This window comes from Hemibagrus wyckioides, linkage group LG14 (assembly GCF_019097595.1).
Source record: "Hemibagrus wyckioides isolate EC202008001 linkage group LG14, SWU_Hwy_1.0, whole genome shotgun sequence".
In the NCBI taxonomy this organism is placed as follows: domain Eukaryota; kingdom Metazoa; phylum Chordata; class Actinopteri; order Siluriformes; family Bagridae; genus Hemibagrus; species Hemibagrus wyckioides.
Genome location: NC_080723.1, coordinates 4,622,712 through 4,638,344, shown reverse-complemented (window position 1 = coordinate 4,638,344; position 15,633 = coordinate 4,622,712). Strand labels below are relative to the sequence as shown.

At 42.6% G+C, this 15,633-nt stretch overlaps 2 protein-coding genes and 3 non-coding genes across 8 annotated transcripts in view; 4 read left to right on the top strand and 1 right to left on the bottom strand.

Moving 5' to 3' along the window:
- Nucleotides 1–192: 192 nt before the first annotated feature.
- Nucleotides 193–6,760, top strand: zgc:114188 (40S ribosomal protein S17-like). Its single transcript, XM_058408675.1, has 5 exons — nucleotides 193–289; nucleotides 973–1,124; nucleotides 1,873–1,978; nucleotides 5,423–5,488; nucleotides 6,638–6,760. The coding sequence occupies exons 1-5, from the start codon at nucleotides 287–289 to the stop codon at nucleotides 6,713–6,715; spliced, it is 405 nt and encodes a 134-aa protein (XP_058264658.1). The 5' UTR covers nucleotides 193–286; the 3' UTR covers nucleotides 6,716–6,760.
- On the top strand, nucleotides 1,172–1,298 carry LOC131365320 (small nucleolar RNA SNORA71). Its single transcript, XR_009206626.1, has one exon. It is a non-coding gene; the product is annotated as a small nucleolar RNA SNORA71 (small nucleolar RNA).
- LOC131365321 (small nucleolar RNA SNORA71) lies at nucleotides 5,079–5,205 on the top strand. The gene has a single exon (XR_009206627.1). It is a non-coding gene; the product is annotated as a small nucleolar RNA SNORA71 (small nucleolar RNA).
- LOC131365319 (small nucleolar RNA SNORA71) lies at nucleotides 5,533–5,659 on the top strand. The gene has a single exon (XR_009206625.1). It is a non-coding gene; the product is annotated as a small nucleolar RNA SNORA71 (small nucleolar RNA).
- A 1,726-nt stretch (nucleotides 6,761–8,486) lies between the features above and the next one.
- srpk2 (SRSF protein kinase 2) overlaps nucleotides 8,487–15,633 on the bottom strand; it is a 55,661-nt gene continuing 48,514 nt past the window's right edge. For 2 of the 4 annotated variants that reach the window (XM_058408667.1, XM_058408668.1), the window contains 4 exons: nucleotides 14,440–14,547; nucleotides 13,624–13,693; nucleotides 12,261–12,353; nucleotides 8,487–10,939 (listed from right to left, as the gene is read on the bottom strand). In XM_058408667.1, coding sequence (XP_058264650.1) covers nucleotides 10,755–10,939; nucleotides 12,261–12,353; nucleotides 13,624–13,693; nucleotides 14,440–14,547 — 456 coding nt within the window. In that variant the 3' untranslated portion in view covers nucleotides 8,487–10,754. Of the gene's footprint in view, nucleotides 10,940–12,260; nucleotides 12,354–12,690; nucleotides 12,784–13,623; nucleotides 13,694–14,439; nucleotides 14,548–15,633 lie in introns of all 4 variants that reach the window. The other 2 variants (XM_058408666.1, XM_058408669.1) reach the window with 2 other exon arrangements.

Below are 15,633 nucleotides of genomic sequence, written 5' to 3'. Positions count from 1 at the left end.
CCACTAACAGGTGCCATGATGAGGAGATCATGAGGAAGACATAATATAAGGGTTAAAAACTAATAGACTGATTTAAAGAGGAGAGGGAAAGGAAAAAGGAAGAGAAGGAAAGAAAAAGGAAAGGAAAGAAAAAAAGAAAAGCAAAGAAAAGAAAAATGAAAAGAAAAAGACAGTGAGACTTTCTCCGTATCAGAAGGTGGCACTACATCCCAGATAACGTTTCCGGTCGGTGCTTTAAACTTCCGGTGGAGCTCTTTCAGGCTCTCTTCGGCTAACCTAATCCAACATGGTGGGTACCTGACATTTTCACTGGTGCTGAAATCTGATTCAATCCTCGTTTTATACACACCCTGGAGCACCGTTTAGTGGGGGATCGTTTAGTAAACATGTTTTAGTTTATGGGTGGCTCAGTATTAAACGCGTGGGGGTTTTAATTTCGGGGGAAATGATGAAATAATCGGCTCTGCCCGGACCCCAGGAGACGGCTCGTACTCTGGTTAGCCCTCTGCTAGCTGACCGCTGGGGGAGAATTGGGGTCCGGTCTGTAATCGCTAGACTTTTGTGTCTTGCCTGTTAATAAAGGAGTAGGTTTTCGCTGTTCATAGGGTTCTTTACTTCATGTGTGAATTATAGTTATAGTGTTTTTGATGAAAAACAGCTCGAGCTCTAACAGGGAGATCAGGGAAAAATCACCGGTTAGCTCTCCATCTCTAGCAAATGGTTATTATATTAGACACTCCAGTGCTCATGCTGGTCCATTTTAAGATAAAATATCGTGGAGTAAAGATCTAGGGTGTTTATATGTAATGGACAGTTTATAGACACTAAATGCCTGTAGAATTAGTTTAGCTTGCTTCCTGGATTATGATACAAGCACAGATGTTGGACATCTGTTCAGGTTGTATGACCTACACAGTGATTTGCCTAGTCTTGTGCAGTTCTGATGCATGTCTCTTTCTCTTCCGTCCGCAGGGCCGTGTCAGGACAAAGACGGTGAAGAAGGCCGCTCGGGTCATCATCGAAAAGTACTACACCCGCCTGGGCAATGACTTCCACACCAACAAGCGCGTGTGCGAGGAGATCGCCATCATCCCCAGCAAGAAGCTCCGCAACAAGATCGCTGGGTAAGGCGCTGACCCGTTCTGATGAGCGTCACTGGTCAATGGTGGGTCCCTGTATCGAAAGTGACCATGGTGTCAGGTTGCCAGGTCATTGATACTACAGGGAGAGAAAACTGAAAGTCTTTCCCGTGTTTGCCAGGACAACGTGTTCTTGCCAAACCCTGTATCTTTCACACACTTCCGAAAGAGCGGTTCTCATTTTTATTCATTTATTTTTGCACACAGGTTTTCCTTTTTGGCTGTAAAACACATTCTGCAGCCTACTGAATTGTCTTCATCATAAACAAGTGCAATATTGTGCCTGCTTTTTATGACCCATACGCCTTTTTATTCCGGTATTGGGTCAGGTTTGTCCGAATTAAAACCTGATTTCCACCACTGTGAAAATGAATAGAAAGTCTCTGTGGCTTGGCTCCACTTTGAGAGCCACACTGATGTAAAGGATTGTTTGTTTGTTTGTTTGATTTTTGAAGCTGAGGTTTTCAACTGTTTACACCTCGACTAACCATAAACACTTCCAGAAATTTCCGAAAGAACAATTTGACGCAGGTTTTCCCTTTGCTTCAGATAATCAGTCTGTCGAGACAAGATGTCGGCGCCTGCAAGAAAAGTTAGGTGTCAGTTTAGCCTTACATAAATGTGCATGTCGCACAAGAGTGAGGCGTCTGGCCTTTTTGTCCATATGTTTTGTCCATATGTAAGCTTATCCATTTGAAGATGAAGCATGTTGTGTTGTCTTGTGTCCCGACAGGTATGTGACCCATCTGATGAAGCGTATTCAGAGAGGGCCAGTCAGAGGCATCTCCATCAAACTGCAGGAGGAGGAACGTGAGAGGAGGGACAACTATGTCCCAGAGGTATGGCTTAACTCTGCTAGAGCGTTTATACGCTCCGTTTTACCCCTCGGTCACTTCATGCGCCTTGTGCGTCACGTTTTGATGGGATTACAAGATACTTGTTAAGTTCACCACCGAGGAGAGTCTGGAATCGCGTTTTAATATGCGAATTTCCCTTTAAAGTACAGTATACAGATTTTCTTGCTTCCTTCGTGAGCGACTTGTGCATTCACAGACCACTGCTGTGAGCGGTTAAGGCATCAGATGTGGCTCGAAAAGATGGACTGATTCACACTTTCATTTTTCTTTGATTCTTTTTTGGATAGAATTCTGATAAAGATGCGTAGATAGGGGCTTAGTCGTCTTAATTTGGTCCTATTAACATTTGGCTCAGTATCATGACATGTTCATCAGGCTTTTCAGTTGATTTGTGGTATAAGGTATTGTCTTAGGGCCAATTGGAATCATGTAGGGTAAAAGAAATAAGCTGGCGGTCGCATCGGAGACGTTATCGGTTGACGCGAGGGTTCACGGATCTCAAAAAACACATGGTTGACACTCATGTAATTCTCAGTGCAGAGCTTATGTTTCAGGAAATCCCGTCATTCATTTGAAAGTCAGATTCATGCTTATGTTCTCGGGTTTAGTGTATCTCGCACTCGGTTTGGTTTTGACTGCGATCCTATCCGCCATCTCCAGACACACTGTGTAAATATGGTTTAATTGAGGATTAGGTTATACACTGGCTTCAGCTTAGACCCTGAAATAGAAACATTTCATTTCCACTAAAGCCCAAAATGTCCAATGTTGATCCTTTACTGATTAAATTCAGTAAAATGCTACTCAACTTTTCAAATCAAGCCTCAAGCTATTCTAAATGGCTTGCATTGTTTAGTAAGGGGGGGGGGATTCCTCCAGAATTCCTTTAGTTTTGATTTTAATATCACTTTATAAACGTGTATATCCCATTTGCCAGTTCACCCCCAGCTCTCCCTCTCGCGCAGCTGCTACCGGGGAGGGTGAAGGCTAACGATTGCTTCCTTTGAGATGCATGAAGTGCTAAAGTGCAGCTGAGTGCATCTTTTCGAGCCTCTGCACGAGGCATTGCGGCGGCGTAACACTCGGACAGAAAATCTGAGAGTATGTAATCCCACCCACCCAGAGAGCCTGGTCAATTTCGAACTCTTTGACTCCTGGCTGTTTCTCTCTTGGGATCCGAACTACTAATCTCTGGACGATTGTTGTCAGGATTAGTTGCTATTGATGCATTTGACTGGACAACTAAATCATAACGGGTGGGAGTTTGCATTATGCTGAGCTGCTCTAGGCATCTGAAACATGAGACTGAGCAAGTGGGGATGCGGTAGTGCAGGGGTTAAACTGGGTTTCCTGATCAGAAGGTTGTGAGTTTGAATCCCAGGTCCACGAAGCTGCCACCACTGGGCCCCTGAGCAAGGCCCTTAACCTTTAATGTATCAAATGAGAGAAAATTGTAAATCACTCTGGATAAGTAACTTATGAGATTTTTCTTTCTGCACTGGAAAGGTTGATGGAGCCAAAGCTTTCTGTGTGCTCCATAGGCAAACATTTTTAATCACAATTTAAAAACATGGTGGATTTAATGTCTGTGGTCTTCCTTCTGACTGGAAAGAGTAATAACTCGAGATGATCCCTGAGTGACATGTTTGGTGATAAGGACCAGTGTTTGGTCCATTCCTCATGGCCTCTCCTGTCTCAAAATCCCTAAATATTTATTCATATAATGCTGGCTCTTTTTTATTAAAGTTAAGGTAGGCAGGTACTTTCCAAAATGAGTTGATGCCCAGTGAGGTTTGTCTGACTTCTCTACTATCTACTGACTTATCACGCGTCACTGATGCACTCGGTGTGATGTCTGTCCTAGCCCTGTTTGTGCTGAGTAAATTTTTTTTTATTATTTTTTTTAAGGCACAGTATGTCCTGATTTAATTTTTCAGTGCCTCTCTAGGTGAAAATGGCCGTACCTTCTGCCTAATTGTGTTACTCAGTTAAAGAATCTGTATTCACTTAAACGTTAGAAGACGGGGTGAAGCACGGTTTAATGTGATAAGGTGAAGTTTAATTGCGTTTTCCACTGCAGTAAAATTGTCCGCTCGTCTGTGGGAATGCACATGTTGGGTTTTGTAACCTAGAGGAATACCGAGTGCAGAAACGCTCTGATGATGATTTTAAAACCCAGACCTGAATTACAACTAGCACAGAGTTGTAGAGAAACTCTTAAGGCCGTGTCCACACCAAGTTTTCCTTTAAAAATGCATATTTTTGGCCTTCGGTCCACACTGAGACAGCGTTTATGGTCAACGAAAACGTGCCTTTTTGAAAATGCTCTCGAAAGTGGATCAATTTGAAAACGGAGGCTTTTCGAAAACGCATTTTTAGTCACATGACCAATTCAGCTAAGATGAAGTCAGTGTTCTCGCTCACTTTTGCAACTTACTGTTACTCGCAGCAACAACTCTACCTCAACTCAGAGAGCTGGAGAGTAAATAAACGTCAGGCGGAAATGACGCAGATCGGAAGGGTCTTACGTTTTCTCACGAGCAGTACGGGGTTCTCAGACGTTTGAGTGCAGATGACCAGCTCTTTTCAAACGATTGAAAGCGATAATGTGGACGCAGAGCATTTTTAGACGGAAAATGCCGTTTTCAGATTTATCCGGATTAGTGTAGAAGTAGCCTCATTGGATTAAGTTCATGTAATCACGGTGTCTGTGCATAATTACAGCACGTACGTCCTGCTTGTCAGATTTACTAAACCAGTGAATCCTATGCATGAGTGCAGAACCCAGTGTAAAAACCGAAGCTCACAGTGTGCTCTGCTTGTACTGTTCCACTTTCTGGTGTAAAGTGTTGCAATCTGCAATGCCGAGCTGCTTGAATGTGTGTCTGAGGTCAAGTGCTGAGCGTTATTGAAAATGTCTGATCAGATTCGGCTTTAAATTTTCATATGTGGATGCAGGGCGTGACTGATACACACAGTGATTTCAGTATTAGCTGAATACTGAGATTGGAGATCCACAGGCATCCGTCTTTGTTTTAGCACAACAGAAGAGCGGTTAATACAGCTATGCCACCAACACTGACCCTGTATCGAAAGTGACCATGGTCTCTGGGTGCCAGGTCATTGATACTACAGGAAAAGTAACTTGAAAGTCTTTCCCATGTTTGCAGGATTGCAGTGTTCCTGACAAACCCTGTGTCTTTCACACATGTTAAAGTGGCATTTCTCAGTCAGGGTCATGAAGTGACCAGTCCATGCTTACCTGATTCAACTGGGCGAGATTTAAAAACGCTAGAAGAGCTTAAAATGGTACCACCTATGGTAGTCCAGGAGCAGGATAGAGAACGCTGTTTTATAGTATGGACATGAACATGTAATTCATTTTCTTATAAGCTTCGCTAAACGGTCATAATTTTCTCTCTACAGGTTTCTGCTCTGGACCAGGAGATCATTGAGGTGGACCCTGACACCAAGGAGATGCTCAAGCTTCTGGTACGTTTGATTTCAGGTTCTGAGTTCATCTATTTGCTGTGGGTCCCTGTATCGAAAGTGACCATGGTGTCAGGTTGCCAGGTCATTGATACTACAGGGAGAGAAAACTGAAAGTCTTTCCCGTGTTTGCCAGGACAACGTGTTCTTGCCAAACCCTGTATCTTTCACACAAATTCTCTACATGCCTCATTATCTTAATTTAGCAGTGTGTTTGCAGCTTGATTGACTGTAAACAACTTGCTCATCCTTTTGCCTCAGACATAATCAGAAGACATGTCGCATCACCTTCAGTTTTCTCATTGTTTTCTTAATACAATGTTCAAAAGTAGCAGCAGCTATCTGAAACCTCGACTCCTCAGCACACAGCTAATTATCCGACTCGGATAGGAATTGTTCCTCGGAGTCATGCTGGTTGTTGACGCATCCATGGCTACTGCACTTTTAAATGTAAAGCACTATTTGCAGGTTACAGTTCCTATTTAAAATAACAAACAACGTCTTTAGACATTAATAATAAAGCCTGTACCATTTTAATTAGATAGTAGCTTTGTTGCTCCAGGTTAAATCTGACCCAAACGATCAGCACGAGGGGTAAAATTCCTCTTTACCTGAGCTTTTTGTCCTTCATACGTGATTATTGATTACTAGCTGGATTGGCTTTTGTCATGTTCCTGGATTATCTTACATTAAGCACAACAAATTAAACCATTTAATGTCCCCTGCAGGCTTCTGTAGCATTAACATTCGGCCTATTATCTCATCAGTCATATGATGCGTGCCATTTCAGATTAAAACGAGATCACAGATCTAAGATAACTCTGTCCGGAGTGACCAATCACTCAAAGAACTATATTCCTATTGTAATGATCATGATGGTAAATTTGGTACATCGTCTTATCTCTGATTTGTTAAGCGACTGTCATGCAGCTGTAGCCTCTGGTTACGGGAGGAAATCTTTCTTTATCTGGAGTGCAGCGTCACACAGGAAGTAGACGTCAAATCAGCCCTTTAGAAAGCAGCCTGAACGTTTTGCTCGATTCCTTTCTTTCACAAAAACACATTTACGTATCTGCATTATAAATATTTACTGATAACAGAGTTTTTTTTGTCACCTGTGGTGGTCTAATTTGTCCTGTCTCTTCTGTTCAGGATTTCGGCAGTCTGTCCAACCTGCAGGTCACCCAACCAACGGTTGGCATGAACTTCAAGACTCCTCGTGGAGTTTAGGTGTTTGTAATATATCTCATAATAAAACTGTGGAAAAAAAAAAAAGGAACTTGAATCTGTGTGATGGTTGAACTTATCGTTGTGATTTGAAGCTGATGCTCCACCAAGCAAAAGGGACTTTTCCCAGGTAATGCACTCCATCATTGTGGGGTTTTTGTTGTCCCTCATTCAGGGCTTTAGTGCTAGTTTGTTGTGTAGACTAATTTGTATTAAAGAGAATGTAACCTCCTGTTTCATTGCGATTGAGAAAGTGTTGGATTCAGACGTCCATCTTCTGCCGGGTTTCAAAAGTGACATCAACTTGAACTGAAATCAAGCGATAGAATTTCAGCAAAACTGCTCTACGTGTTCAGATGGAAGACTTGTACAATACAGCGATTACCTCAGATACACAGTCATTTTAAAGTGTCATCCATTTTTAACTGCTGCATCTTTTCATTCAAGTAACCTCGAGTTTCTGAGCAGAAGGACTTGGACACTGTTTATATGGTGCAGATGTGCCTTGTAGTACCATATGGTGTTTATAGGAGAGGTCAGATGGCGTCCTTATTCATGTAAGTGATGTTCCAGGTCACAGAGACGTGTTGTGATGTTGAACGAGGCCGGAAAATAAAATGCTGTATTGACTGGCTTTGTAATTCTCAGTGGATGACGAGGGGACATGTCTCCCTTCCTGGACTCTTGTGATTCTAAACTAAAGCATCCATTAATACACTAATGAAGTGAGGATGTGTGACTAGATTATATCTGCTCTTTCTGTATTACATTTTCCAATCCCAATTTAATACACATACAGCATCATACCAAGCCATGCACTCACATGTATGGAACATGTTTTAAAATAATTGGTGTGTATGTTGATTTATTTTTCATGTTGTACCTTTTAATGTTTTGCTAGATTCCTTTTTTTTTTTTTTTTTTTTTTTTTACAAAAATGTTTTTACATTATTTCATTATTGGCACTATATTGCCAAAAGTTTTGGGACACCCCTCCAAATAGTTGAATTCAGGGGTTGGTCTCGGCCCCTTAGTTCCGGTGAAAGGAACTCTTCATGTTTTAGCATACCAAGACATTTTGGACAATTTCATGCTCCTCTTTAATACTTTGTGGGAACAGTTTGAGGATGCCCCCTTCCTGTTCCAACATGACTGCACCAGTGCACAAAGCAAGGTCCATAAAGACATGGATGAGTGAGTTTGGTGTGGAGAGTCCTGACTTCAACGTTTGGGATGAATTGGAGCGGAGACTGCGAGTCAGGCCTTCTCGTCCAATATCAGTGCCTGACCTCACAGATGCGGTTCTAGAGGAATGGTCAAAAATTCCCATAAACACACTTGTGGAAAGCCTTCCAAGAAGAGTTGAAGCTGTTATAGCTGCCAAGGGTGGGACAACTCCATATTACATTCATGTGCATGTAAAGGCAGACGTCCCAGTTTTGGACTGGCTCACAAAGTTGGGAGCATGAAACTGTCCAAAATGTCTTGGTATGACGCATTAAGAGTTCCTTTCACTGGAACTGGCCGAGCCCAACCCCTGAAAAACAACACCAGAATTCAATGATTTGGAGGGGTGTCCCAAAACTTTTGCCAATATAGTGTATTATAAATATTTTCAATTCATTTGTTTGAACTTGGTTAATATGGTGCAAGTAAAAGTATGTAACGATACCAAGGGTTAACCTAAGGAATTCCACTTGTGACCCCTCGTGATATTGTCAAAGGAGATGAGTGCTATAAATGGTGAAAGCTGACGGAGAGGGGGGAAAAAATGAGCCATTAATTTATAATTTTATTAAATCTGTCAATGAAAAACAGACAAGGATGTAACTGTGAATGTTGGGGAAGAACAGTCAGCATGGCTAAAGTGAGAGATCAGGAGCTTTTGGTGCAAAAATTCACTATTATTGCAAAAATGTTTGATCAAATGTGATCAGCATCACACTAGTCCATACAGAGCAGCACTGTTCACTCTAACGAAAGGAGAGAGAGAGAGAGATGACAACCGAATGTAAAAAAATAGTGAATGGCAATAATAGTAATCATAATCATCATAATTACAAAAAAAATTAAAACATCTCTAAACGGACAAAAACACAATCACCTCAATAATAAGACGATATTCGGTCACAACAATCAGAAGTTCTTTTTTCTCTTTTTTTTTTAAAATATCGTTTTTAAAAATACTTCACCATCTACTTATACTTTTTTTTTTTTATTGCGAAAATAGGTGATGAGAGATGGAGCAGGAATGTGGAAGAGGGCCATTGGCACTGAGAGCGAGCTGTCGTGTGTGGGGTTGTGTGTCCTTTTCCCCCCACACACAAACACACACACACACTTCAGCATAGAACTCCATTCCACGAGGCTCCTCCCTCACTTAAGCTGTATATCTGTTTCGCAGTGGAGTAGATGTCGCTAGGTTAGTAGAGCATCTGTTGCGCTCTTTACACTGATCGTAATCCCTGAACAAACGCAACGCAAGTGCAACCTCGGTCTTTTTTTTTTTTACACCTCGAACAGAACTGGACTGATTTGGGTGGCGGTCAATTTATGGTCATGTGATGGTGCTGCGGAGGAAAGAAAGAAAAAAAAAAAAACGGAAGAAAGCGCACGTGTTAGAAACGGTTGTGGAATGCTTGAGAGAGTGCGTGTTGACAGTATACGTGGTTCCCACAAGAACCCTCGACATCGAGGCTTTGACCAGTTTTTCATGAATGAAACGAACGAAGCGGGAGACTCTGGACACCAGTAAAACGCACACTCGCCCTCAGGTTCTCCATGCTCAGAGAAATGACAGGAAGCAGTCTGTTGAAGTCTCGCGGACTTCATGTTTTGTTCATTTCCTACACGTCACAGAATGGTTAGAATCCACAGTGTGTCTCTCTTGTGTTTGGAGTCTCCCATGTGTCTGCAGGGGCCAGGACGGTGGCATGCAGCTCTGATAGGAGGTGGTGGTGGTGGTGGTGGTGGTAGAGGTTTTGGGGTTTGAGGGAGGGCTGTAAACAGTTCTGTGGCAGAACCTTGGCTCAGGGGGCTCTGTCTCTGTAAGGGGGGGATCAGAGGCTGAGAGAGAGAGAGAGAGAGATGGTGGACTATTTCCATCAGAAAAAGTTAGAGCAGTAACACTGACATGCATACACCATATTTCAGTTCCAGCAGCTCACAGTGACTACGATGTTTGAGGTTCCTTTAGTGTGTTTGGAGCCTACTGGAGTTTGAACACTGAAGTATTGAGGCAAGCAAACACAGTTCCTTTTGAATGTAGTTCAAGGACATTTTGGCGCTCTAAGGGCGCTGATTCGGCCCTAGCCTTTTAATCTGCTTAATATGGGAAAGTGTAGAAATCTGTTTAATGCTTAATCATTCATTCACAAACCACTTTATGAGGGTCTCGGTGGATCCGGAGCCTATTCCGGGTACACTGTGTGTTAGGCTGGAATGCACTTTGGATGGGATGCAAGATACTAAGCATACACAGTGCACACACACACACACACACATTCATATACTTGTTCAAATCTACGGGCAATTTATCACAGCCAATCCAATCCAATGTGCGGGAGGAAACTGGAGAACCCAGAGGAAACCCATGCGGACACCGCGAGAACGTGGAACTTCACACAGACAGTGACCAGAGTCAAGGATGAAACCGGGGGACTCTGGAGCTGTGATGCAGCAACGCTATCTGCCGTGTCTCTGGGTGCTTGTTTTGACTCCATTGCATATTTCTTATTTGTTTTTACAGGATACTTTTCATCCATCTGAAAATGGAATCTGAGTTAATGAGCAGCACTGAGTGTGTGTGTGTGTTTGTGTGTGTGTAGGTGCAACAGAGTGTATAGTGAATGCAGATTTCCACCTGTAGTAACTCACTCCAACATGGTCCAGACTTACATTAGTCCACACACACCTTTCTTCCCCTATTCTCTCTCTCTCTCTCTGTCTCTCTGACCTCACTTTCTCTCCCCCCCAGACTGAGAGCAGGGTGCAGTCCTGAAGCCCGCCACTAGGGGGGAAAAGAGCTAGAGGTGGGAAGGTGCTACGAGTTCAGCCAGGGATGATTGAGGCAGTCTCTTGCAGAGGCGCGTTTTTCTGGAACCATCTCCAGCATGGGCAACAGGAAGTTTGTGAAGTGGCCGGCGTCCTCAGCTGACCAGCCGTACTTCTCCACCAGGACGTCAAACAGAGACCACGGCTTTAGTTTAGTGATGTGCCGCAACTCGCCTGCAGAGGAAAGCAGAGAGCAAACTGGAGTTAGCGCTGGGTGGGGAATTCAGCAAATCAGCAGCCAAAGAGACTTCGTGATGAAATGGTGTCTTGAATAACAACGTCTGGTTGGATTTTCTGTGCAGGTGGTCAGCGATCTACACTGAGCACATCACACTGGATTAGATTAGTATCAGCAATACAATCGTTATTATTCATAATACACGGATGAACAACAACACTTAACCCTCGTGCTCTGTTCATTAACTTAGTACTGTTGGACAGCTGAAGCCGAAATACTAAAATATCCAACCTTGAATATGTATATGTATTCAAAAAACCATATCTAATGCAATGGAGGATGTCCCGGAAGTCTCCATACAAAGTGGAAATAAACAAATCTTTAGCAAAATGCAACTTTATGTTTGTATATGATTGCTATTTCTTTGTAAAAAGTCATCACAGTTATCTCTCCTATTCGTGATGAACTCATTAAACACATCTGGTCTTATGCAATGTATAAAATTGAAACTAAATATGAGGACATTTTGCATAAAACTATTAATTTCCCAAGTACGGGACCCTCGCATTTAATCCGGGCTTGGGACCGGCACTGAGAGTTAACTCTTCAGTGGCTGGGTTAGCTCCCAAGGAATCGAACCTGGGCCGCGACTATGAGAGCACAGGATCCTGCCGCTGGACCACCAGGAGGCTCTTGATGATTGAAATGTAATGTTTTATAATCTGTATATCAACCATAATCATAATCTGTGTACTATACCATACACCAAAGAACAATAAAAAAGCATTTAAAAATATAGCCACAGGTGATGATCATTGGGGTCCAAGCATCTTAATCAAATATTGTATGCCTTATATAATATTAATATTAATATCTGACTGATCAATATTAATTCTATAAATGGTTTGCTGAAAACAAGATGGCCACGTTTTGGAAGTAACCCAATGGGAATTCAAATCCTAGTTGCAGATCGGTAGAACAAGACAACACACTAAAGTTTAGCTTCATTGGATTTATGGCTCCTGAAGAATCAATCGCAACGTACAAGACAAGCTGCGTGTCAATCCATACACAACCAGCACACACTCATCTGGTTTAGTAAATCAAGCTCCAACCTATTAGGATTTGTTTGACAAGAAGTGGTCATGCTTGTTTGCGAGTAAATTGACATCGATTTTGGAACCAGAAGCCAAAAATCCTAGGACTAGTTTGCAAAAATCCAAAAAGCTAAAATCAGGCTGATGTTTTATTTTGTCTTGTTTTTTTCTTACTCTAGGATCTGGTTCCTGTGGACCTGAAGATGAGGAGCTCTTTTACCTTTCTTACAGAAGAACTCACGGCTGTATTTCCCTGCAGCGATGACTTTACGTGGGATTTTCCCCAGCAGCTCCATAATCAGAGCGATGTGGTCTGACCACCGCGCACACACACACACACACACACACACACACACACAGAACAAAACACGCACACACAGACATCAGTAAAACATGCACACGCGCACACACTTCCGCAGAAGGACGAGTAGATGCATGGCAGTCAAGCTCGAGAGCAGACAGACACGGTGTCTGTGAATTCCTCGTAAACTGTGGACAATCTTATCTTAGACTCTGCACTGAACATTTTTATATTTTATATCTCACGCTAGTCAGGGTGGACTAAAATACTTAATAGTGGCTAACGAGGTCTGTCTGTATCGAGTGGGACTGCGCATGTATTCGTCCTCCTTGCGTGCTCCTACAGCTACCTCTCCGGTTGAAGAACTCCCGAGAATATTTTCCAGACAGAGCAAAGTGGCGTGGAATACAGCCCAAGAGCTCTATGATGTGGGCTATGTGATCTACAAAGCAGAGGGGAGGAGGGAGGACAGAGGAAGGAAAAGGAGAGACACGGTGCAGGAAGGTGGGTACGAATGGGTGACAGATGTTTGAGGAGAGGAGAGGGAGGCAGAGGGAAAGATAGTAGATTAGTAATACTGTGATAAAGTACAGCGGTAAATACAGATTAACTGGAAATACATACAGACAAAAATTCTCCATGCTTAGATGAATTTAAACAGGTCATTAACCGAGTCGAGACCTTTTGGTGTCGTGCTATTTTTAGGGTGTGACGGTGGGGAAATGGCGCAAAGAATGACCTTGATGACGGAGGGAATGAGGAGAAAGTACACAGCCTACAGGGTACAAATGACTGGAATTAATAATCTGATCTCAGAGGTGGGATCTGATACTGGGAAATAATAATAATAATGATACGTTTCTGTGTTACTAAGTGTCTGTATTTCTGTTTGTTGTGACTCGGGAAAGGCGATTGAGGGATTAAAAAAAAGAAAAGTGGATGGAGGATGTAGCGTATGTGTGTGGTTCGAGAATCCGCGTGGTTAGGGAAGAGTAAAAAGACGAGACAGAGCCGAAGACGGTTAAGTGGGAGAGTGTCTGAAAGCCGAAGAGAGACTGGAGGAGGATCAGTGAGACTTGCCAAAAGGAAAAGGGTGAAGTGATGAATGGAAGATCATAGAAACCAGGCACATGAACTAAACTTTTAATATACACTCCGTTATAATCTGGGATAGCAGTAAATATGGTCAGTCTTGGATACAATTCTATGAATTATAGCAGAATATTGTTCATATTATAGAATAAGTGATTAAAAAGAAAACTGTCTGTGATCGGAGATTTACCTTCATCACGTGAGTAGTCCTCTCCTGAATGTGGCTCGAACAGATAGTCTCCTGTCGCCAGCTCAAACGCCTGAAGGGGACAGAAACAGGAGCGTAAGTGGAACACGATCGATGACCGGCAGACAACAACGGTCCAATTACTGAACTGCATAAATGCTACATTCAAGTGTTCTCAAAGCGGGCCAAGCTCAAATATCCCACTTATGTAAATCTCATATTTAAATAGTGTGCAAAAAAACAAAACAAATTTCAAGTGCTGGCAATCCAAAGGAGAAAATAAAATTCAGCCATTCAACTGAAACAGATATATAGTAGTGAAGCAACAGTCTGATACACAGTTATTGACTAAATAGTCCGATGTCAGATATCCAGCATGTTCTGCTTAAATTGCACCCACTTAAACACCCTCAGCCGACTCCAAATATGCGCGGTTAATACTAATCAGCACATCATTTAGAGCTGGGTTTATAAGCCTGAGGAGAGAACTCTGCACTTTCAGGGACATGCGAGTTGCATTTTCTTGCCAGCTAGTGATTAAGTCTCTGCGAGAAGCTCGAATGGTTTTTTCCATGTCGGAAGCAGCCTAATTATGGTAATTCCGAGAAGACTTCACGATGGGTTTTGTAATTATCATGTCCAACTGAAAGAGATGATCTGTTATCAGATGGATATCGTTGGACAGCTACAGTGATTGATATGGAGAATAGAAGAGACTGGATAAATCGGTGATTAGTGTTTGCGTGTATCTGTGCGGGTTGGCCAGGAACCTATGTGGTCGTGTTGTGATGTTGTAAACACTGTAATGAACATGCTTACCATACAAGCGGTGCTCCAGATGTCTGCAGGAGTGCTGTAACCAGCACCGATCAGAACCTCGATAGAGCGGTACTGCCTCGTCTGGATGTCTTCTGTGAAGTGCTTGTGCTGTAAAAGGCAGGAGGATCCGTGATTCTCAGGTCTATCGACAGAATTCATTAGTCATCTATTAGATCACGTCTTGTGCTATCTTGCTAATGTGTTCCTTTTTATCTTTTTCATTTCGTCCCTTTCGCACAGTTCATGTGGACAGAAAGCGATGCACCTGCGCGGATGTGGGCGACATCTGACATTTGTTTTTTTTTAAAGCCACTTTAGTACAAAATCGAGCGAAGTTACTCGGTGGCCTCTTGACGTCTGCATTCACAACACATCTGTTACACCCACGTGCTGTAATCTTGAGAATAACTAAAGAAATCTGTGACCTCGCTCCCTTTCCTCGTGCGCTTGTGGTTATGACCGTGAAAATTTCCAAAAAATAAAAATAAACTCTGGTGCATTTTTTTCCCCGGCGGTTTAAAAATAGACCACAAGACTGCTTTGAGAGTAATGACAGATATACAGTACACTACAATAATTAGTTATACACAATTCTAGTAGCAGTCTTTGCTGGATGTGTTGTACAAGAATGCTGCATCATGCAGAAGTGACTGCACTGCATAACAGCCTTTTCCACCTCATCCCACAGATGCTCAAGTGGAGTAAGAGCCGCAATCCACTGGAGAGATGCGGGCCGCTGAAGTGATGTTATGTTCTTGGAACACACCGTGATGATACGTGCCTTGTGACATGCTACACTGTCTTGCTGGAAATGTCCATCCAAGCATGCACAAACCGTAGCCAAGAAGAGATGCTACTCTGATCCATCCATCTGGATAATAGTTAAGATCCAGGCAACATTTTCATCACAACAATCCTGTCTTTATTACCCTTATTTTGATTTTTCCTAATATGACTACTGTGTAATTTTAGTTTCACCGACACGTCTAAGGACGATGATCTTCCAGTGGTTTAGACTTCGTTCACTCGTTTTCAGGAATCGTCAGGATCCTGCTGGATCTGGAGTCAAACCTTAGCTACACTGGTCTCAAGGTGGGAGAATTCATGCCAGATGCCAATCCATCACAGGGTATTCACACCCAGTCTATCACAAGGCACTATACACACACACACATTCACACCCAGGGTTGTTTA

What these genes read in the sequence shown, in the direction of transcription:
- zgc:114188 (XM_058408675.1), top strand. An exon ending in CTCCGCAACAAGATCGCTGG is followed by an intron (nt 1,125 to 1,872) that starts GTAAGGCGCTGA and finishes GTGTCCCGACAG; the next exon opens with GTATGTGACCCATCTGATGA. An exon ending in AGGAGATGCTCAAGCTTCTG is followed by an intron (nt 5,489 to 6,637) that starts GTACGTTTGATT and finishes TCTTCTGTTCAG; the next exon opens with GATTTCGGCAGTCTGTCCAA.